Source organism: Mustela lutreola, chromosome 13 (genome assembly GCF_030435805.1).
Source record: "Mustela lutreola isolate mMusLut2 chromosome 13, mMusLut2.pri, whole genome shotgun sequence".
In the NCBI taxonomy this organism is placed as follows: domain Eukaryota; kingdom Metazoa; phylum Chordata; class Mammalia; order Carnivora; family Mustelidae; genus Mustela; species Mustela lutreola.
The window spans coordinates 54,161,301-54,184,476 of record NC_081302.1 but is presented as its reverse complement, the minus strand read 5'-3'; the positions used below and the strand labels follow the sequence as shown (position 1 = coordinate 54,184,476).

General features: G+C 37.3%; 1 protein-coding gene across 5 annotated transcripts in view; it reads right to left on the bottom strand.

Annotated features, from left to right (window-relative positions):
• Positions 1-23,176, bottom strand: part of AKAP11 (A-kinase anchoring protein 11) — a 49,377-nt gene that overhangs the window by 18,918 nt on the left and 7,283 nt on the right. For 3 of the 5 annotated variants that reach the window (XM_059143822.1, XM_059143817.1, XM_059143821.1), the window contains exons 2-8: positions 22,097-22,260; positions 16,317-16,426; positions 11,868-11,984; positions 8,604-8,651; positions 6,822-6,956; positions 5,214-5,478; positions 128-4,640 (exon numbers count right to left, since the gene is read on the bottom strand). In XM_059143822.1, the coding sequence (XP_058999805.1) occupies positions 128-4,640; positions 5,214-5,478; positions 6,822-6,956; positions 8,604-8,651; positions 11,868-11,984; positions 16,317-16,426; positions 22,097-22,103 (5,195 nt within the window). In that variant the 5' untranslated portion in view covers positions 22,104-22,260. The remainder of the gene's footprint in view (positions 1-127; positions 4,641-5,213; positions 5,479-6,821; positions 6,957-8,603; positions 8,652-11,867; positions 11,985-16,316; positions 16,427-22,096; positions 22,261-23,176) is intronic. The other 2 variants (XM_059143819.1, XM_059143818.1) reach the window with 1 other exon arrangement.

The window sequence follows — 23,176 nt, the reverse complement described above, 5'->3', positions numbered from 1 at the left end:
ATGTAGTAGGGAAAATGTTTTTGTTAACCTGGGGTTAAAAATAATTGCACCTTTCTTAACAGGACCTAAGCACATTTGATCGAGTTTAACTTTTATCGTAAAAACTCAGAAGGAATCTGAAACTCACCTGCTGACTGCACATCCAACATTCGTCATTGCTGACGTCATTATTTCTGTGGTAAGGCTCTCAGCAAAGCTAACGCCATCTTGTCCAATTCCGCTATCAGCCGTCAAGCTGGTATTGCTCAGCTCTCTCTCTGCTTTCTCAATAGCTTCCGCAACGATCTTTTCAGCAAGCACTGTCTTCTTATCGAGACCAACATGAATTTGTGGGACATCAAGATGGAAAATTCTAGATTCCTGACAGATGTTGCTAAGTTTTGAATTAGAAACTGGCTTACTACGAGCAAGTGAATCCTGTCTGGAAGTGTGCAGAGATGAATTTCCAGTGCAATCGTGTAGTTCTTTACGGTCACAGTATCTGCAAGCTTGGTCTGTAAGAGGTAACAACTTTTCTGCATAAGTGACCCTATCGGCTGCTTTTGTGGACTCAGACCCATGGAAAACTGTGGATCCTAAACTGAGCCCTAAAGTGTCATCCACTACCTTCTTGGCATACTGCTCTATAGCTTGAACAACATTCTCTCCATAACCAGACCCACTTAAGCTGCCCGTACTGTGGTAAAATCTGTGACTTTGTGAGGAAGGCTGAAGAGACTGAAGAAATTCTGGCTCGATGTGAGACTCGGGGTCTTCATCACGTCCAGACTTTTCATAAAGGCAAGAATCTGTTAAGGATTTTGGCAAGCCACCTGCAGACGCTGTCAGCTCTTTTGTAACATCTCTTGTTATGCTGTGAGCAAGAGAAGCTGAAAAACTATACAGTTCAGAGCACTCATTTTTATGTGTGTCCTGCGTCCACTCACCAGTTTGATTTTTACAAAGGTAACCTCCGTTTCTTTTACTTGGCCGTTCTTTATCTGCTTCTCGGTGGTGTTCTTTATTCAAGAATATGAACAGTTCGTTCTTGGTCTTCACCTGTGAGCTCTGCATGGGGAACATTCTTGAGCTGCACTTCATTTTGGCTGTCTTAGCGGCTTCTTGCAATCCTGACTTAACAGACCGATAAGCAAGTCTGTTGGCATACTGGTCCATTAACAACTCACTATTGCCGCCTTCCTGTTTCAGCACTTGGATAATGTGACCTGCATACTCATCTGTCACGCTTTCACAGCTGGGATACTTGTAGGTCAGACCGGACATACAGGAGCCTGGTGGTAACGAAAGAATGAATGGTTCCACTTCTCTTGAGTGGGCTACAGCCTCTCTATCCAGCTTCTCTTCTGATCGATCATCTCGGCCACCGTCAATGTAACAACTATTCTTTCTTTGCCTGAAAAGCACACAACTTCTAACTTTTGCTATCTTCTCAGCTTCCGTAATGACTTCCGCTGCCAGATCACCCGCAAAATTGTGTAATGTTTGTAAATTTTCCTCCGAGCGATTGAAAACGGTAGGTGACACGCTGCTTCGACTTTGTGCATTTAAGCAAGGGCTTTTCACCCTGGGTTCTTGAATGACTTTATTATCCAGGTGGGAAGCCGCCATTTCCGTGGCAAGAGAGACAATGTGGGTAGCTAACAATTCTGCAAACTGAACTTTCTTCCCTGAGTGCTCAGGCTTCACATCCACTTCCGGATGCCCTTCATCTTCACTACTTTCAACTTCTTCTGAAAGAGATCGCATGAGTTTCAACATGAACTCTTCTTTTTCTATGGTATTTTGTTCATTTTCAGACAAACTGCCCACAGATGAGTTGTGTGGTGTAGAGGGAGGTGTAGCAGGTGCAAATTCTTTTGCTAATTCCCCCTTGAGTTTTTTGGTTAACTTCTTGATATCCCATTCAGAACCAGCCCGGGATGGTACGAGAGGAGTGGAGGGAGGAGTATCAGGTATTACATTTCCGTCTCTAATTTTCTGTTTGTCTTCCACATGCAAACCATCTACACATGGAAGCACTGTGGACGAGAAAGTATGTGAATGAGGAAAAGGGTGCTCTTGCCCAAAAGACAAGTGCTCAAGTGCTGTATTATTCACATTATGCTTTGTCACAGGTTTGTCTTTAGCAGCTTCCTTCAGATTGGGTTTTTGACCAGCAGTTGTTGGACATGGTGGGAATGTCTCTACAGAAGAGCCATGAGCCGAAGAACATTTACATTTGGGAGCACAATCCTTTCCTGCTGAAAGTGAACAGTGGGTTAAGTGATCTTGAGCATCAAGAAATTTGGGGAACTTTTCCAAGGTCAACTGTGACTCTTCTCTGGAAACAAACAAGCTTTCTTTGGGTCCGGCATTTTTATCTACACTTGGGATGGTTGATTGGCTTTTATCTATGGAATGTTTAATAATAGTTTTAGATAAATGATCGGCAAACAAGTCCTCATTGCTAGCTTCGCTCTGTTGCAGTGTTCCTTGATCAGAGTGGAAGGGAAGGGGTTTTCCCTTTACTGCTATAGTTACACAATCTGTGTGTTCATCAATGGTTTTTGTATCTTTGAAGGATGTCATTGACTCTAATGTTTCATTTACAATCGTGTGCACCACTGAGGTGGAAAAGTTGCTAATAATCACAGGATCACTTGTTAATTTTGAAGAGCTCTGTATTTCGATATCATCATTAGTTGGTTTAAATTCTTTCTGGTTACCTGGATTGTAGTCTGAGGGTAAACAAATATTTCTGAGACATGCTACTTCCTCTTCTTTGCTTTTTGTGGTGACATGTGTCTGGGTAAAATCGCCATTCAAATTACTATCATCAGATGACCGAAGAGACTTCGCCTGATATATGTTAGATGAAATCTGGTATGGGAGAAGGGCACTTCCTGCCAAGGGCACTGGTATGGAAGTAACAACTCCAGATGTACAAAACAAGGCCTGCTGTACTGTGTACTCCTTTTTATAGTCCTGCATGGGTCTTGTCACTGTTACGGTCTGATTGTTCCAAGCAGGGGAAAACATGGAAGTCTGTGTCGATGGCATTAAATTTTCTGTGCTCACACACTTTATGTTATCTGTAGAAACACTAACTGCTGCCTTGGTCGTGAAGGTCACATCAACTTGCGAAAGCTCAATAAATGCTTCCTGTATAACAGACTCAGATAAGTCTTTTGCATAGGACTTCACTACTCTGTCCTCACAGTCTGACGACCACCACTGTGGAGATGCGGGTGTTGGAGGATAGGAAAACTGACACACTTCCATGATGCCTTCAAAAACAAGCTCTTCGGCAAGATCTGCAGCAAACCTAGCAACCGTGTTAGTGAATATCTGCTTTTTTACGTATTGTAAATCCTGTAAAGCACTTGCTAAAGCTTCACTCACCAAAAAATTAGCCAGCCCGCTGATGGCACGTTCTCTCAGTGAAAACGCACACTGCCTTCTCAGTTCATTAAATGCCACCTGAAAAATGGAGGACGTCAATTTGATGGCTAAATGACACAACGCGTTGGTACATGAAGAGACTCCCTTCTGTAAGTCTTTAAATGCACTGCCCAAACTTTTTTCCACAAGATCAGATGCAAATTTCTGAATGCTATCTTTAATCATCAAGGATTTATTGTTAGATTTACTTTTTGGCTCAAGGCTTTCGCTCTTCAGAGCTATGGTTTTATTTTCTCCTTTTTTAATACTCTTCGTGTCTGGGGTTATGTCAGGGTGCTGGGTATGAAGAACAGAGCTGAGCACCTCACATGAAATGCTATGGGCATAATCCTCATAGGTGTAATAAAGAGAATCATGACTCTCATGAAGCCGAGCTCCACTGATATCTGTTTGGCAAAAACACTCAGCAGGAGGACAGCCTCCAAGAGGACTAAAGGCAGAGGATCGAACAGGGCTAAACAAGCCGCTGTCCTCCCCTGATGCCTTCACTGGGCGTGGTGAATCTGGAGCATCACACAGGTTGCTGTAAGGGGATTCTGGCTTACGAGGAGTTGGCTTCCTAACATTAGCCGGGAGGACTGGACGATCAAACTTGAATTTTTGAGGATTCATTGCAGTGGTTACAGAGCAAGATTTTTCATGTTTGTGTCCTTTCTTTTGTGATGTCTTTCCTAGGACAGGATCTTTTGGAAAAGGACAGGACGTCTCTAAAGTTGGCTCAAGTTCATCAAACTGATCAAAACTATCAAAAAATTCACTCACTTCTGAGTCCGAATCCTCTATATCATCTTTCATCACAGGAATTTTAGGTAACTCAAGTTTTGCTTTTAAACTTTTCTGATAACCCTCTTCATCCAAGAAAATAACAGGACTTGGACTGGAGCATTCAGATTCAGAAGAGTAGGCAGGCGAAGAAGACAAAAACGTTTTCTGTGCATTACCACCTTTATCTGAAGCATTACATGACCTATAGAAACTCTTTTGGATCCACGGCTCAGTAATTAATGTAGTCACTGAAGTTTTCACAGAAGGTAGTTCTTTATGTCCCAGAATATTTATTAAGGAAGTTGAAGGTTTAGCCAATGACTTCTGCCTCCCAGAGCTGACGAGAATCCTTAAATCATGGGTTTCTACCTGGTGACCAGAAGAAGTCTGAGAAGCAGCATCACACTGGCTCTTTAGTGCGGTAATATTTATTCCTGTAGAAAAAAGAATAAAATGATCAAATTATTCGTGAGCAGAATCTTTTAAAAATTAAATTATATCAGTGGGAATAAGTAGACTTTAAGCATGAAATATTTATTTGTAACATGCCTTCTACACTATGTGGTTTACCAGATTTACCCCAAATCATATTTGAGAGCAAATATACCTTTTATTAAAATAATTTCATTTTACCTGACATCTAGGAATACCTGGTCTATGAAATGGTTAGCTTCTTGTCCTATGTGTTAGAAACACTAATGCGGTCTCTCTACCAGGTAACTCTTCTCAAATTTGAACCCAGCATGGTCCAAATACTTAATGTACTGAGGTGAACAGTGCTTGAACAGGACGACCAAAATAAGAACAGAAATAACAAAACCAAGAACCAGATAACAATGAACTTAAAAATCACAAGAGAATGAATTTCTTGCATAACCAAAAAAAATAAAGTTAAAATGTTTAAATTGCATCTAATTTCTAATTGAACAGCTCAGCCTGAAAACTTTTAAGACTGAATGCTAAACTTTAATTTCCCTTTTCAAGAAAAAGTTTAGAAAAGAACAAACCATCATTGCATGGCTTTGAGGTCTCTTCTTCCTCTAAGTGCTCAAAAGCAGTGACAAAGTCATCCTCTATGGAAGACACGGACTGATTGGTGTCATCATCATCTTCCTTAGCAGTCTCAAGTTGGCGCTTCTGATGCAAGTACGTGTCCAAGGTATATCTTATACCAGTAGCATATTTACTTAGGAGACTAAAGATGAAATCAATTCTGAGTCTTGGCAACGTAGGTGACACTCTCATGACACAGAGCATTCCAGAATGCTGACTCTTGGGGAAGATGAAAGATGATAAATATAATTCAACTTTCAAAACACATTATACATTTAAAGCATATTATCTGGAAGTGAAGCCTAGAAATAACACAATCTGAGGGGAAAAAAAAGAAATGCATGCATCCCAAGAGGCTCCCTGATTTGTATTGTTAAATTCTTTTCTTCATTGATTCTCTACAACATTTCTCACCTCCCATTCTTTTTCTCCCAATCTTTTTCTCATTGCTACTCAAATTCCACCTGTCCTATCTCCCAAAATGTTACGGAACTTACAATTCATATCTCTGGCATGTCTTCCAATATTATTATACAGCCTCTTGAGTTTCCTTGTTCATTAACTGAGCTCACCAACTACAATGTAAACTGCTAGAGGGTAGGAACCAGGTTCTATTCTATTTTTGTATCCCATTTTCCAGTAGCTTCCAGCAGGACACCACATTCCCTTCTATCATAAAAGAATCTTCCCCTCCTTTCACCTAAATATCCCTAGTATTACAATTTTATAGTAATGTTTAGAGCTCTGATTAAAAATAGAAATCATCAGTTTTTTTGCCATACATATTACCCTTAAAAATGCAAATACTGACATATGACTTAGTGAAAAAAGGTGGAAATCAAATATAATAGCTAATCACATCTTGTAATCCTAGCAAACAAATCAAAGTAAATATAAATGAAAAGCATAATGAAGAAAATGAGGTAAGCAGTTCTACTTTTACCTGTAGACCTCATAATGAACACAGTAGTCTTTTATACTTGGAATAAGTAACCCAAACTTTAAACCTACTGATTCAATTTTTAGGAGGTAAAACATGCAAAGTACTTTTCTTTGACACATTATCAACAAAATAATACTTACTAAAGAACTAAAGGCTGAATGTTTTAAAACTAACTGTCTGAAATGGGGAGAAGTCAACTTTATAATGAATTGTTTTTTAACAGAAAACAAGTTAAACTATGTCCTCTAAAACACTGAATGCAATATTCATATAAATTTAGAACTAGCCATAAAAGGGGGAAAGATTCTATAGTTTAACCAAAGGTAGAAGAAATTCAAGAAATCCATAAATGAATTTTCAGGAAAAAAATTCATTAATATGCACTTGCATATCATTTAGGGAACTTCACACATGAAAAAAATCTAATTTAAAGCTATGGTCCAAATGACTCTATCCTTTAGTGATTTCAAAGCTTCCTGAGTTCTGTTTTTCACAAATCATATTTCCTTGAGATAGCATTAAAAAAAACCTCAAGCATTTAAGAGTTTAACATTCTTCGTCAAATGTCACTGTAAAATTTGCCCTGAAAAACACATTAGAAATGATATATAAAAGTTACCTGACTTAGAGGACCACTGTTTGTATCTGATGATTTACTTATATCCTTCATACAAATAATTTCATTTTCATTTAGACTGCAGAAGTGCAGTGAATTCAGAAGATCTGGAAGTTCCAAAGAAACTGCAGCTAAATCCTAATTTAAAAAAGAAATACAATAAATAACACTTTTGTTTAGATGCCTATAATGTGAGCCTTATTCAAAAACCTAAGATCTGGGCGCCTGGGTGGCTCAGTGGGTTAAGCCGCTGCCTTCGGCTCAGGTCATGATCTCAGGGTCCTGGGATCGAGTCCCACATCGGGCTCTCTGCTCAGCAGTGAGCCTGCTTCCTCCTCTCTCTCTCTGCCTGCCTCTCTGCCTACTTGTGATCTCTCTCTGTCAAATAAATAAATAAAATCTTTAAAAAAAAAAAAAAAAAAAAAAAAAAAAAACCTAAGATCTACTGGTTAATATACTTTCAGTTCAAAATAGTTAACATATGTAGTTTATCGTGAGTAATTTTTTAACTCAAAAATAAAATGTACTAAAATATTTTAATACCTGCTATTTCTATAGCCTTTTAAAATACTGACATCAAACTCTAAAGTATTTTTACATGGTACCTCATACATCCATGACAACTAGACTTTTAATAGTTTTTAGCTGCAAATGTCAACCTGCAATCTTCAAGTTAATCATGGAATATTTCCCACATACAGGGATTCTCCCCAGTAGAATGTGCTTCTTGGAGCTTAAGTTTTTATATTTGTAAAATACATATCTATTTTTATGCCTTTCCTCACCAAAGTATCATATTAAACTCTGGCTGAATATTTTGTGAAGATATTAAGGAAACATTTTTTTTTCTCATTTGCCCTTTTTATGTAAAGACTTTACCCAGTGAAAGAATTAATGTCTTTGACCCCACCTAGAGTACTTTCCTTTATAAATATGACTTTATCAATAATTCTTAAAGAGGAAGTAGACTAAGAGAAATACACTGGAACACTTCTCTTTGCAGCCTTATGTTCTCAGGAATATATCTTCTCTTATGCCTTCTGTCTAAATAGTTTCCTTCAGGCAAGGGCACAATCAAGACACACAGCAATTTTCATTATCACCTGACAGATATTATTCATAAAGAAATGAACAGTATTACTTTTTCTTTTGGGAGACACTTAACTGCCATAAAAGGAAAAAACATGGCAATCACAAATATTAAGCAGCAGCACAAGGTAGGGGGGAAAAAAGATGCCTACCACATCTACACAAGCTTCAACCTTCTTTATATAACTGTGAACTCTCCTTTGCTGATCATAATCTCAACTACCAGTTTCTGTGTAAACACCTGCCTAAATCAGGCTAAAAATTTTGTACTGGTCAATCATTATTCTTTACAAATTTCACCTTTTAAATTGAACTCTATCTCAGTTAAAAATATAATGATTTGATGAAGTCAGATTAGGAAGACCATCCAAATTGAAAAAAAATATAAAAAAAAAGTCTCATTTTCTACATTATGCACAGAATGGAGGAAAGTTAGCTTGTGGTTGGCAACCTTCTCAGATAAATTACTTCTGTGGTCTCCTAACCTAAAACTACTTTCTGTAACAAGAATACTCTGAAAATGCTAAAAGTGAAAATGTCCAAAGCACACTCAAGAGTCATCTTTTAGCTTTAAATAGGAATGATTTAACAGAAGAGTTTAGTGTAAATTTGGGGCTAATCAGGCAAATTTCATGATCTCAAAATCTGTTCCAAATAATCTCCATGGTCTTTTCCAGTTCAATAAATTGACCATACCTGAATATGAGCAGCATCTGTTTCTTCATTAAAACCTAGAAATGTGACCTGAATAAGGAATAAAGCTCCATTAATTTGAGTTTTTTAAGTCTTATCACAATTAGATTATTGACAGAGCGGAGATACAGATAAAAGCACAGAAAACATTAAATGCTGACTGTTACATACAAATGTTGAAGCATCACGTAGTGCAGCTGAAACAAATAGGTTACATGTCAATTATACCTCAATTAGAAATAAATACATTTTTTAAATGCTGGCTGTCTTGGACAAAATGATTTGTTTTTTCAAAATCATCACAAAGGTTTTTCACCAAAGATTTGGTTCCATAATGCAGCTCTTCAACCTCCCCCACATCCACTTCATTAACAAGTTCAATCAATTCTACTCCACAAACCTATCTCCTGTAATATCTCCCTCTCTCCACACACCCTGCCCCCACTTCTCATCTGCATGATGGTCCTGTTCCACCTGGTCTCAGTAATAATCATGGCACTCCCCTGTCAAAACCTTTCCATGCTTCCCACTATAAGTCCTAACCAAGGCCCCCAGGCTCTGGGTTAGCCAGAATTTCAACTTTCCCTCACATTTATTCATACACATGGGCCCCCTTTCTGGGTCTAGAACATGCCCAGTTTGTTACTGTTATGCAGTAACGCCCCCACAACCTGTGTCTCTAGACCTTGGATGCTTACACACCTTGCTCCTCCTCATACAAGATCCAACTTAATGTCACCTCCTCAGGAAGGCTTTCTGGGGTATGTCCCCAAGACTCCTTATTGACTTCCTATGATATTATCACTTATTTCCTTCAACATCCTTATATAGGGATTTCTCTACAGGAGTTTATATAAATTAAATTTCTAAAAGAATATCTAACGGCATGAAAAAAAAGTCACATTTTAAAATAAAATAGTAAAAAGGACAAGTTACAGACAAAAATGATACAAGATATGCACACAATTTCAACCTTATTTTTAAAAACATACGCATGAAAAATAGTACTGGAAGGCAATACACCAAGCTATAAGCAGCGATTAATTCTAGATGATGGAATTATAAGTGATGTTATTTTTTCCTACTTTTTTCATGTTTCTTCTCCCTAATTCATGTTTCTTCTTTTCATGTTTCTTGCCCCTAATTCATAAGATTAATGATAGACATGTTTTGTTTTGTTTTGTTTTTAAGGTTTTGTTTATTTATTTGTCAGAGAGAGGGAGAGAGAGAGAGAATGTGACACAGCGCGCAAGCACACACAAGCAAGGGGAGCCGGCTCCCTGCTGAGCAAGGAGCCCAATCCCAGGACCCCTGAGCTTAACCTATGGAACTACCCAGGCACCCCTGATAGGCATTTTCTTTTTGATACTTGCAATATTTCTTCTTTTTCTAAAAGCATCATGTACCACTTTTGTAACCCCCCAAAAGTATTATTTTTAAAATTTATATTCCCTTTATGTCTTTGACATCATAGGAAGAAAATCTTCTATTTGAAGACAAAATGGTAAACTGTCAACTAAGCAAGTACTGTGACTAAAAATACGAAATACTTAAATTATAGCAATGTGGAAAATCAATTCTCAAGAATTAAGGGAAAGCAGCATAGTTAAAATATAAAGAAACACTGACTATACTTTTGATCTCTTTCTGATGACTCACAAACAAGTCAGAATATTGCATTAACCCAGGATCGTTATTCTAATTATGTTCATCATTTCCCAAAAGTGCTACAGTTAATTTCCAGGTCTCTAGGTAAACTTTTAGGCTCTAGGAGCCAGTCTCCTCATCTGTAAACCTTGGAGCAATACAACTCCTCTTCCACATTGTAAGGGTTAATCAAAAACGTGGAGGAAAGTGCCTTGCACATCACAGACAGTCCATGACAAAGAAGCTCAAAAACAAACTTCTTCCTTTTCTTCACAAAACACTTAAGAGATATGCATACCCTCAAGTGAGACAGAAATTCCTTCTATTCTTTCAAGTTTCCTTTTACTGAATACAAAAGAGAAAATAAGCTGACAAGCAGTTTTGAAGATGCCAGTAGTTTTATATTTCCCATTGATCGAGGAAGGCCTCACCAAAGAATGTGGGCTCGGAAAGGCACTACGTAAGCAGCTGGAGATATACAGGCTGGAAAATTGTCTGAGGGCAGAAGGACACAGGAGACCTGTCATACTTGGCAACAACAGAGGAGATTAAGAGAGGCTCAGCTTTACTAAAGTAAAGCAGAAGGGATAACAGAGAAGATAATGTCAAGAGCCACCGAAATTAGCTGACACAAAAGGAAAAGGCTCAGGTCAGAGAACACTGTAGCCTGAAGGGTCTGCTCACCATACCTCTGGAACTACTTCAAATATAGTTTCACAAGAAAGATGAAAGAAAATCCTTCCTCAAAATAAAAATACTCAATTTTTTTTAATTAGATCCTTGGTTTCAAAAAAAAAAAATTTTTTTTTCAACTAATATACTTAGCACTTTTGAGCTTGAACAGCCTAATACCTTACTTCTCTTATTTGCTGAATGAATATATTGATGGGACTGTGGCTATATTACAGGAAAAAATGTACTTCTTTTCATAGTAGTAAGTCCAAGGACTGGAAACACTGATGTTGCACAGAAATAGTTGAGCAAGTACTATATCCTGAGTAGTAAATATGTTAATTTCCAAGTACTTTTATCACTACTTTTTCATTTTGTATCAAAGTACTGAATTTAAATAATCAAGAAAATAAAAACCAAAAAAAAAAAATGCATAAAGAAAACAGTATATGACATCTCAGCGGCTCGGTTGTTAAGCATCTGCCATGGGCTCAGGTCATGATCTCAGGGTCCTGAGATCAAGACCCGCACCGGGCTTCCTGCTCAGCAGGAATCCTACTTCTCTCTCTCCCACTCCCCCTGCTTGTATTCCCTCTCTTGCCATCTCTGTCAAATAAATAAAATCTTTAAAAATATATAGATACAATTCATGTTTAAGAGTAAAAATTTTAGTATTAAAGTATCAATTTACTGACTATAGCAGGAATCATCTAATATAGTGCTGTATGTCCATGACTGTGACCAACAATGCCTATCCACTAAATTAAACGTGCTCACTATAATACACTAAGACAACTATGTTAGCCAATATTTAAAACAAGTACTTCTCATACATGTATTAATACATACAGATTTTAGGCAATTTAAAAACAGATGGCGCAGCTTTACAAAGAAGCATGAAAATACACTGTTTCAGTAGGAAGAGATATTGAAAGTATTATGTCAAACCTCAGTCAAATTGGCATGTTCATCCTGCTTTAAGCAATCCTCTGCTGATATACTGCATAGTTCCTTCTCACTCTGTAATAAAGACTTGACAGACTGGAACACATCTTCACTGAAGCTCTGAAAATAAAAGATATTCTTAATTTATTTAATTCTAAGACAAGGTGAAAGATCTTGGAGATATTCTATTTTTAAATGCAGAGTCACTAAATCTCCAATTAATATTCATTTGGCACCTGTGAATATATACAGACCTCAAATGAGCTGAGAGAAAGAACCAGCATAGGGCTTAATCATGTAGAATTCCACCTGCTCAAAACACACACATCACAGCCCAGGCATTCGACCTACCAGAAGCTCATGAGGCCCTCACTCTGGGTTCATTTACTCTTACTCCACACTAAAACCCAACAGACTGCATACCTGATTTCCAAGTCAATGGCAGAACAGAAGCAGCAACTATATAAGGAGGAAGGTGATGTAGACGCTGTAATAAGCATGCTAACAAAAGTGATTACTCTCATAACGAAGGTGGAGATGGAAAAAAGAGATAACAACCTGAGCTAAGACTTTTCAGGGTTCCTGAAGCAGCTATATGATAAAAGGAGGGAAGGTTTTCAGAACTTGGTAGGGGAGAGGTCACAAACATAAAGGAATAGAGGGAGGAAAAAAATTACATAAAGAAAACAATAAGTATTACAGTCAGACATAAAGAGAACATTAATTTCATTCTACCTTATTCTCCTTCTATTGATCTACTGATCTGCTCTTCTATTAGAAATGTCCTGATTTCCTAATCTTTCCCGGTAGAAACTCTACCAAGCCCAAGACCTGTGAAGATTTTCCCACCCCTCAGTCATAATAAATCAAAGTTTCTACTGTACTATCTATACACTGAGATCATTTAATCCACATCACAACATACTACCATTTCTGTTTTTGTATATATTGGTCTTTCCTACCATTAAACCAAATTATTGAGCCAGAGACTATATTTGATTCAGTTTGTTTCCTTAGATTTCATTACCTCACATACTGTAGGATATGAACTCAACAAATGTTTGCTAATTTAAAAAGAAGTTAGTGAAACTCTTTGGTTTAAAAGACAAGATACATAAAAAACCAAAGCAGTAAAGAAAAAAATATAATATTAAATTTGAATATGAATTATCAATATAAACTCATGATTCCTTAAACACATTAAAAACATTCTTTAAACTACTACATTTTTCCACTGAAACATCACAGAAGTAATGACCCTCAGTAGTAATGCACCCAGATTTTGGTTTCTAAATACCATTTTGCCAATAAAACGAATTAGAGCTCCTGGGAAAATGGTTGGTTCCAGGCTGGAGGCAGAGAAAGTATGCCATCTGGGTGGGGCATCTTAATTGTGACAAAGCAAGGAAGTGCTCAGGAACTAAAGGGGTCATTTCAAAAGAACACAGCAGGAACAGGTGAAGGGGATTAAGGGTACATTTACTGTAATGAACACTGAGTAATGTATAGAAGTGCTGAATCACTGTATTGTATAGCTGAAACTAATACACCACTGTACATTAACTGTACTAGAATTAAAATTTAAAAAAAAAAGAAAAGAAAATGGAGGCCAACCTGAAGGAATTCCCACTGGAATTTAGGCATCAAAAGAATAAAAATGGTAATGAATTATAATAACTGGATTTTTTTTTAACCTACGAATCTATTAAAGAGACAGATAAAAGGATGGGGGAAGAACACTTGTTTACATAAGAATGCTGAATGACAAATATGGACAGGATGACAAAATTTATAAATGCCATTTGTAAATCCCAATGTAATTACTGATTTAGGGAAAGATTATCAATGTATCCATATCACTGGGTTCAAAGCTACTGAGCAACAGGATGCTCACTCTCTCCAGGCATCACTCTACATATTACTTATTAATTGTACCAATTATAAAGGATACATGTCTTTATGTTGGTGATATTTGGTGATACTGGGTGGAGATGAAAGAAACACAATACCCAAATAAAGCATGAATCTTGACTAGATCCTAGATGAACAGCAAGGTAAAAATAACAAAGATATTTGAGACAATTAGGGAAATTTGTATATGAAATGCATGTTAGATGATGTTACTGAACTAACAATTTTTCTGAGGAGCGGTAACGATGCTGATGTTCTTAAGAGATGTCTGCAGCCAATTCTCACGTGGTCTCAAAAGGGAAGTGTTTATGTAGATGCGTGCGTGTATGTACACGTGCACACATGTGTTTGTATACACACAAATAGCATGGTAATGGCAAAATGTTAACTGACGATGAACCTAAGTGAGGGGTATGTATAGTGTTCATTGAACGGATTTCTCTTCTCAACTTCTCTGCAGGCTTAAAAATATTCTAAATTTTAAATGATTCTGTTTTCATTAATGAGTGGAGGTTTTTAGGCTGAGATACAAACAACTCAAAAAGAAATTAAAAAAATATGAAATCTGAACCTAAACTATTCATATAAATTCACGACACTGAAGGAGCAATGGGCACTCCTAGTACCCAAAGTACCTGGTTTCTAAATACTAGAAGGGGTTCTTTGGAGAAAAGCCAATTCCAAGTCTGAGAAAGGGAAAGTAGAAGGTGAAACTGGGTTAATTTGTTATACTAGAAAGTAGGCAAGCAATCAAAGAATTAAGAACCTAATACAAAAGGATATAGGCACCAGCTTAGAGGGACGATGTCTGAGACCCCTTGAGCAACTTAAGTGAATAAATAACTATAAATAAATAAAAGACTGTAAAACATAGAATTTTTAAAATCCATGAATCCAGAACAATACAAATGAGCAAATGAATGGAAATAAACTCACTTGTTTATTCCACCAAATTATTAATCTGAAAATTGGTAATTCAAAGGCATTTATCCAAGCTTTATGGGAGATACTGTAGCTCATTAAGATTAATGAGGGAAGGCTTTTAAGAATTCTAGCTAATAAATGTAAAAAGAATGATAGCATTAGGAAAATCTTCATTTCGCAGCTTTTAGGAAATAACAGATTCAGGAAAGAGTCATCAAGGATACCAAAAATATTAGATAAAAAGTTGCTGGAAGGGGTGCCTGGGTGGCTCAGTGGATTAAAGCCTCTGCCTTCGGCTCAAGGTCATGATCCCAGGGTCCTGGGATCGAGCCCCACATCGGGCTTTCTGCTCAAGTGGGGAGCCTGCTCCCTCCTCTCTCTCTTTGCCTGCCTCTCTGCCTACTTGTGATCTCTCTCTGTCAAATAAATAAATAAAATCTTTAAAAAAAAAAAAAAAGTTGCTGGAAAAAACAAGGTATTTACACACAGCAAGTATCATCTCATAAATTATTTAATAACTAGAAAATGGAAAACACGCTTTTTTTTCTTAAAGATTTTATTTATTCGACAGAGAGAGAGAAAGAGATCACAAGTAGGCAGAGAGGCAGGCAGAGAGAAAGAGGGGAGGAAACAGGCTCCCTGCGGAGCAGAGAGCCAGACACCGCGCTCGATCCCAGGACCTCGGGATCATGACCTGAGACGAAGGCAGAGGCTTTAACGCACTGAGCCACCCAGGCACCCCGGAAAACACACTTTTAATATGGACATTTCTGGCAGCATTACTACTCTCATCAACTGAGCAATTCTTGCATCAATGATCACAGGAAAACCTGAAATTCTATCCTAACATCATCCTATACAGTATTCTTGCTGAAAATGTTTAACCTGAATCTAATCAGGCTATTAGTGGTAAAGTTTTTGGGGAGCCAAAACTTACACATGGATCTTCAGCTGCACAGGGGATTGGCACCCTTAACCCCCCATTTCTCAAGGGTCGCTGTATTAGTAACCTTTGAATATGTGTGTTGGTACGCAAGTTTATGTTTAGGAGTACTATGATTTTAACTGTCTGTATGCTTGAAATTTTTCATAATAAAATGTTAGAAAAAAGAGGTCAAGAAATGGAAGGGTAACCAAATTCTCTTAAGAGAGGGTTCTTCCTCAGACTAGAAAGAGGATCAGAAATCATATTTAATTTGCTAATTATCCAGTACCTAGCACAGAACCAGTACCTAGCACAGGGCCTAGAATAAAATAAACACTCAAATTTTTATTTGCTGAATGAACAAATGAATAAAAGGCAATATCTGGGGGTAAAGGTACATAAGAAAATTCATACCTGTTGCTTCTATTGTTAAAAGAGGGGGAGATTTTGAGATGACAGAAAACTATCTGCTGAGCAGAAATAGGGAGGCACTGTCATCTTTGGGAAATAAAGTTTATTTACTTCATATCACTATTTTCATATATGCCAGTCTTACTAATATTATTAATTACAATATTAAGATTCATTTGAAAACAAGAATATCATACAGCTGCTTATTAACAAGATTTTAAAAAATGATCCACATTTTTATTAAAACTATCATTGAAAGGAATCTAATACAGTGAACTTACTCTTCTGACAGATGTTCTAGTCTTCATGTGACTGTTTCTCAAAGTCTGGAAGGTCGCCATAACTATATTGCTGTTGTATGTAATCAATGAAGAATTAATCCATAAAATACCTAAGGAAAACATATTAAAAGAAAACAACTAATTTACTGATTTTAGTGATTCAGGCAGACATTCTGTCCTAAAATAACTTCTTTAAATTCAGTCATTTAAAAATAAAAACCTTAAAATTCTGAGACATAAAAAATTATTTTAAGCAGTTTGCCCTTATTTATTGAATCTCACTGCCTTTGTGTTTTGTTTTGTCTCGCTTTTTACAAATAAGAAAGTACATGAATGTCTTAATAAGAAATCTTTGGAAATCGTTTTAAAATCTAAAATAATGAATATCACAAAAGAATCCCAGCCTTCTTGCTTCCCAAAAGGTACTCGAACCCTAGGGTCTCTGTGAATGTGTGAATGCTCCACTCCTTATTTCCTGGGCAGAAAGATTTGATAATATGCAAATGAGACTACGAAATCTGTATTTATCAAATAAAACCCCATAAACAATAACAAACTCCTTATTTAGGAATCTTAAGAGCACCAATGACTAGAGTTCAAAAAACATCCAAGTTAAATGATTAAGAGTACTTAAAACACATGCACACGTACATGCGCATGCACACACACAGATACAGAGACAAACATATACACAGAGACCTTGGAAGAAACTCTAAAATTAAGGACTTAAACTTTTTATCAATGTATTTAAAAAGTACCTTTGAAAGTTTAAATCAACTTGGGCATTAAGTACCCAGTATTCACATCTAATCACAGTACCTTGCCCATTCAAAATCTACTTGTGCTCATGCTATGGATACAAGGAGAACAAAGCAATACAGCCCTCTTGGGCTCAGAGACTTGGAAGGCAAGTATTTCACTATAGTAAAGAATGAGAATAGGAACTGAATTCGAAATCACTAAATAACTCAAAAATCTGAATGAATAAAATTTAAGAACGGGTTTCAACCAAATTGGCCTTACCAAAAATAACCCAGTTGAGGTTTTTAAAACATCTGATTAATATAAATTTACACTATGAAGAGATACATACGCAAAACCAAACGTGAACCTACTTTCCATCAGGAAGGCAAACCAATTAAATGTTGGTGGAGTTCTAATTTTATATTCTTTCACCGTAGAGAGAAAACTGAAGTGTATATACATGCATCCACACATACGCACCTCCCTCTAGAGATTTCTAGATTGTAATTTTTAACAAAGAATTATGATGATATCCTATTCTGAACCAGAATTAATTCTAGTTGTCTCCTTAACAATAAAATGTGATTGACAAGGATTGAAGCAGGTTTGTGAAAAAGGCAAGGGAGGCTCCAACAGCACAAGATAAAGAACAATATACCAGTTCTCAGAAGAGTACCATTTGTGTCCCTATTCTACCTCTCATTAGCTTTGTTTCCTCTAGGTAAATTGCAGTATCTCTGGATCTCTTTCCTCAAAGTAGATAGATATCAACTTACTTTCTGGAGATGTTTACCGTAAGAATCAAATGGAAAATAATTTACGGGAGGTACTTCAGAAACTATACATCGTAAGTAAAAGAAAAGCTAAAATATTTACTTATGGATCAAAGTGATCAAGGGGTCAAATTCTCAAAACAAGGTATAAATATAAAAGTTTATGTGGCCAAAGAAAGACAGTAATCTTTTTATTTTTCCCAGGCCAACTCTCTCCTTTTTCCCCACAGAGTTCTCTTCAACTGTTAGAAATCCTGAGAGGCAAAGGGACTTGCCTTAAACGTTACAGAAAGCTTGTAAAATACAAAAGCCAACACAAGGGTTCCAGAAAAGCAGAATTCTCTAACGCAGCAGCTGAATCAAACGGCACCTTCCATGTGGGCAACTGTGTAATACAGATCCAACCTCGAAAATCTTCCTCTGCTATAAAATAGTAATTCTCCTTCTGGGAATTCATCAAAGAAAGTAATGATCCTGAAGCATCTAGGATCCAAACGAGAGCTTATAAAGCACCAAGTGCTTTGCTAAGGGATTTATGCGAACGTCTCATGTAATCCTCAGGATGGGAAGAATGGTATTCCAGATTTACAATGAGACAAACTGAGGCCTGGGGAAGTTAGGCGATTCGCCCAGACCCACACAGTGAGCAGTAGAGCTGAGATTCAAATCCAAACCAAACTCTAACACCCAGGCTTCTAATGGCTCCTCTGGAGTGTGTATAGGTTTGAAAAGCGGTTCATCACACTTTATAATAGAAATGAGCAGCCTTCTAGGTGCCAGAAACAGGAGAGTGACTGAATAACCCGGATGGGGTTCCCCATGATGCGATCGCATTCAAAACAACACTGAAGGGCGGAGAAGCAGCACACACAAAGCATCTTCACTTTCTGACTACTGAAAGGGTGAAATCGGGGAAAGAGATGGGAAACAGCAATCGCCTTTGCAGCTGCTAACTCAAGTCCACAGGAGGAAAGATTACACACTGACTCAGAAGAGAAGCGGGCCAATTATCTAGATGAGCTGGTCACAGAAAGCTGCTGTGACAAGCCATGCCCCTGAAACACAAGAGTGACAAGGAGGCTGGGGGCGGCCAGGGTGCTCAGAGACAACATCCTGTCTGGATGTGACGCCTCTAGTTACCCCAGTGCTCTACCGACAATACTCCTGAACAGCAGACCTAGAGAGAACACTCTCTTCACAGTTGAGTACTAACGCAAATGGAACCCAACATTCAATAGACCTATGAAGGAACACTAAAAACACACACACACACACACAAAAAAAAAATACATATACACTAAAGAAAGAAAGAAAAAATCCAGATGAATATTATCATGCCACCCAAAACTCCTATTATCTATTTTCAGAATGGTACATCAGAATTTATATTAATAAGAAAGAAACTATATTTAGTTCTATATCTTCACTCATTTTGAGTCCTACTCCATCCCTTTGTCTTAAACACATAAGTAAAATACTATCTCACAAAGGGAAAAATCTATCAAGAGAATAATCTTTGCGACAGTCCATTCAAGTGAATCCAACCTGAGATGGTATGACTCATACTCGGGTAAAGCGGATCTTTGGAAATGAAGCAAAGACAAACAGGGAAGAAAGACCAACAGAGCAGGGTTACTTCACCATCTTACATAATGAGAGAGAATGTAGTTTCAAACAGACTTCACAAGAGGGGCAAAACTACAGTATTTTCCCCTAAACACCTTTGTGTTATGATAATAAACTTCCCACTAAATGCTTTTTTGATTTGTGCCCTGTTATAGGTAAACAAACAAGATTCCCTTGTTATGGGAATAACTAAGTGTGTTTTTTTACAGTCAAGAAAATTAAAATGAAACTAGATCATTCTTTTGAAAGATCAGAGACAGAAGTATAGATAGACAAGGCAAACAACTGAAAAGAAAGCTGGTAGAGGAGCTCAATAAAAGTACAGCATATAGGGGCACCTGGGTGGCTCAGTGGGTTAAAGCCTCTGCCTTCAGCTCCAGTCATGATCTCAGGGTCCTGGGATCGAGTCCCACATCGGGCTCTCTGCTCAGCAGGGAGCCTGCTTCCTCCTCTCTCTCTGCCTGCCTCTCTGCCTACTTGTGATCTCTGTTTGTCAAATAAATAAATAAAATCTTTTTTTAAAAAAAAATACAGCATATAAAAACAACACCATGAAATAGGGGCCCTTGAGTGGCTCCGTCAGTTAAGCATCTGACTTCGGCTCAGGTCATGATCTCAGGGTCCTGGAATCGAATCCGATATTGAACTCCTGCTCAGTGGGAAGTGTGCTTGTCCCTCTCCCTCTGCCTCTTCCCTTGCTTGTGTGTGCATGCACTCTCTCTCCCTCCCTCAAATAAACAAATAAAATCTTTAAAACTAAACAAATAAATAATAAATTAAAAAATTAAAATACCATGAAATAAATGAAATCCCCTTAGAAACAACCAAAAAGCAGAATGGATATTGCTTAAAATACTGAAACGCCAACGAAGTCTTAAGAAACATCACAGGATAAAAACAGATGAAAGCATTAGAGAAACAATTATAGAGAGTATAGAAAACAGACATATGGGACACTTTGAATAAATTACACTTATCTTGGATCCTGTGATTTCCTTTCCTAAAATTTATTCTACATATATACTTGCACAAAATTCATGAAGATATATGTGAAAGAATGTTCACTAAAACAAAACAAAACAAAAAAAAACTAAAAATAATCTAGAAGTCCATCGATTCAAATAAATCATACTACATTTGTATGACTGATTATTACCAGCTGTTGGATTTAGATCAATACACAGTGATGTGACAGCATGTCCATAAAATATTAAGGTTAAGAAGCAAGTTGCAGAACAGTGTACACAGTATGTGCTCCTTGCATGGCTTTAAAAAATAATTACATGCACATGCCACCCTGTGTGTATATTTGTACATGTCTAGAAGATCCTATAGTGGATATAGACTAAACTTATGACAGTGGTCATGCATGCTGGGACTTTTTTAATATTATGAAATGTCATATAACTATAGTATGGGAAGATGATACACTGTTAAGTAAAAGAAGACAAGCTTCCACATGTTCAGAGTATCCCATTTTTTTATAAAATCTATATGACTACAAGTGTGTATTTATGTAAGCAATGTAAAAACAGACATCTATGAAATGGGTATAAACATTGTTTTTTACCTGGGTAAACACAATTAAAAGAGTTTTATTTCTCTGGATGTGCATAAGTTCTTTCATAATCAGAAAACAAATACAAGTCTTTGCCACTCTCTTCGGGCCTAAGAAATTTTCAAGTTGACATCTATTTCCTGACCTTTTTATAGCATAAGTTAACCAAGCCAAGGAGTCTCTCAAACACCTTCCTTGTCTTCTACCAACACTCTTAACCTATCTTGACTCTCTTCCTATGTCACTGGTTCTCAAACTTCAGTACACATGTGGATCAGCTTATTTCTAATACCCCTCTCACCCCCAACGATCTAGATTCAGGTCTACATGGAACCCTGAAATCTCCATCTTTAACGAGTACCGTCTCTAGTTTCTGATTGAGAAACACCTTATCTCTCTAGCCATTACATTAGTCTCTTTCCCTAAATTTTTTCACAAGTTGTTACTCAAATGCTAACATTTCTACCCACCATCCTTGTCCTTCGTGGAACTCATTCTACTTAGTTTTCCAAGGATAGTTAATCTCTACCTTTGGTTTTAACTGTGCAAATAACTCCCTCATACCTAACTCTAGTTCAGTTCCTGCACCTAAGTTTCAGTTCCTTGGTCCAATTCTCTTTTTTCTTTTTTTTTGTTTAAAGATTTTATTTATTTATTTGAAAGAGAGAGAAAGAATAAGAAAGAACAAACATGAGAGGGGGAAGGTCAGAGGGAGAAGCAGACCCCTTGCTGAGCAAGAAGCCAGATATGGGACTCTGGGACTCAATCCAGGACTCCATAATTATGACATGAGCCATCCAGGCGCCCCCCATTGGTCCAATTTTCTATCAGATATTTCTGACTAAATATCCCAGTTACTCCTAAATCAGAATGTCCAAAAATTGAATAAAACTTTCTCTCTAAACAATCTTCTTCTATATTCCATTAGTAAGAGCCAGTAAACCAACTGAGCCATCAGGCCAAGCTGGAAACTAGCTTTTCCCTCAATGCATACAGATTACCGTATCTAGTCAATCCCCAATCCCTCCTAAACTTCCTGCCAATCTCCCCTCTCTTTCACCAGCTGAACTGCTACTTACTCTTCATAGATCAGTTCAAGGACTTCCCTTCTTGAGGAAGACCTGGTACATCTCATCTATCCCTCTTTGCCCAAACAGTAGCCACATCCTTTATGGTCCCAGAGTGGTTTGTCCTTTACTCCTTTGGTGCCATTGTTTGCATGCTTCCTTCCTTTTGTGAATTCCTTGAGGACAAAAATGTTTTATTGTATTTGTATTCTAACATGGAAGGCAGTCAAACATCTACTGAATTAATAAAATAAAAAGTCTTTTAAAAAGAAAGTATACCTTTAAATGCTTACACACATATTTCTACATTTAATGAATTATTTGTGAAAATATAAAAGTTTCCAAGAATTTCTAATTCTATAGTATTTGATAACATATTTATAATAAATTCTCCATAAACATGTTGGCCAAATTTCAAATGGTCAAGTGTTAAAAATTAATATTCTGTTATATATAAACACAACAAAGTAGGGAAAAATATATGAAACATGAGTTTTCAGATATCAGACAACAGGTAACTCAGGCCTATGACAGCTAAAAGAAGGGTAACACTAGCTCCTGGTTATTTCCAGGTCACAGCACAGAGAGAAGAAAGCCAAGCAGTCTCACCAAGTTGCAGAGACAGAGAGATCAGAGTCTGGGAAGGCCACGAAGACTAGAATTTGCAGGGCAGTTCACTGGAGAGAGAGCTCACAAAGACTGAAAGCATCAGAGAATTGCAGACGGGTTCTTCTAGGGTCCTTGGTCAGAAACTGATCTGTGCCAAGTAACAGAGGTTGGGGGAATAATTACCTACCAAAGAGCAGCAGGCCAAACAATACCTGGAGCCAGACAGGGCTCGGAATAATCTGCACTTCCACCAACCTGAGTGGGAAAAACCTTGTAATATGTCAGGCAAAGGATGGCCTCCATAGCACTACACCAGAGGCTGTTCTGTAGTCACCCTAACAAAGCTTAAAGGCAATCCTCAACACAATCCAACAGGTTCCAAATAACCTATGAACCCCTACTGTGCAACACTCTTAAAAAAAAAATTCAACAAAATCAAGCAAGCAACAGCATAAAACTCAATGGCTAGCACACAGCCAAAAA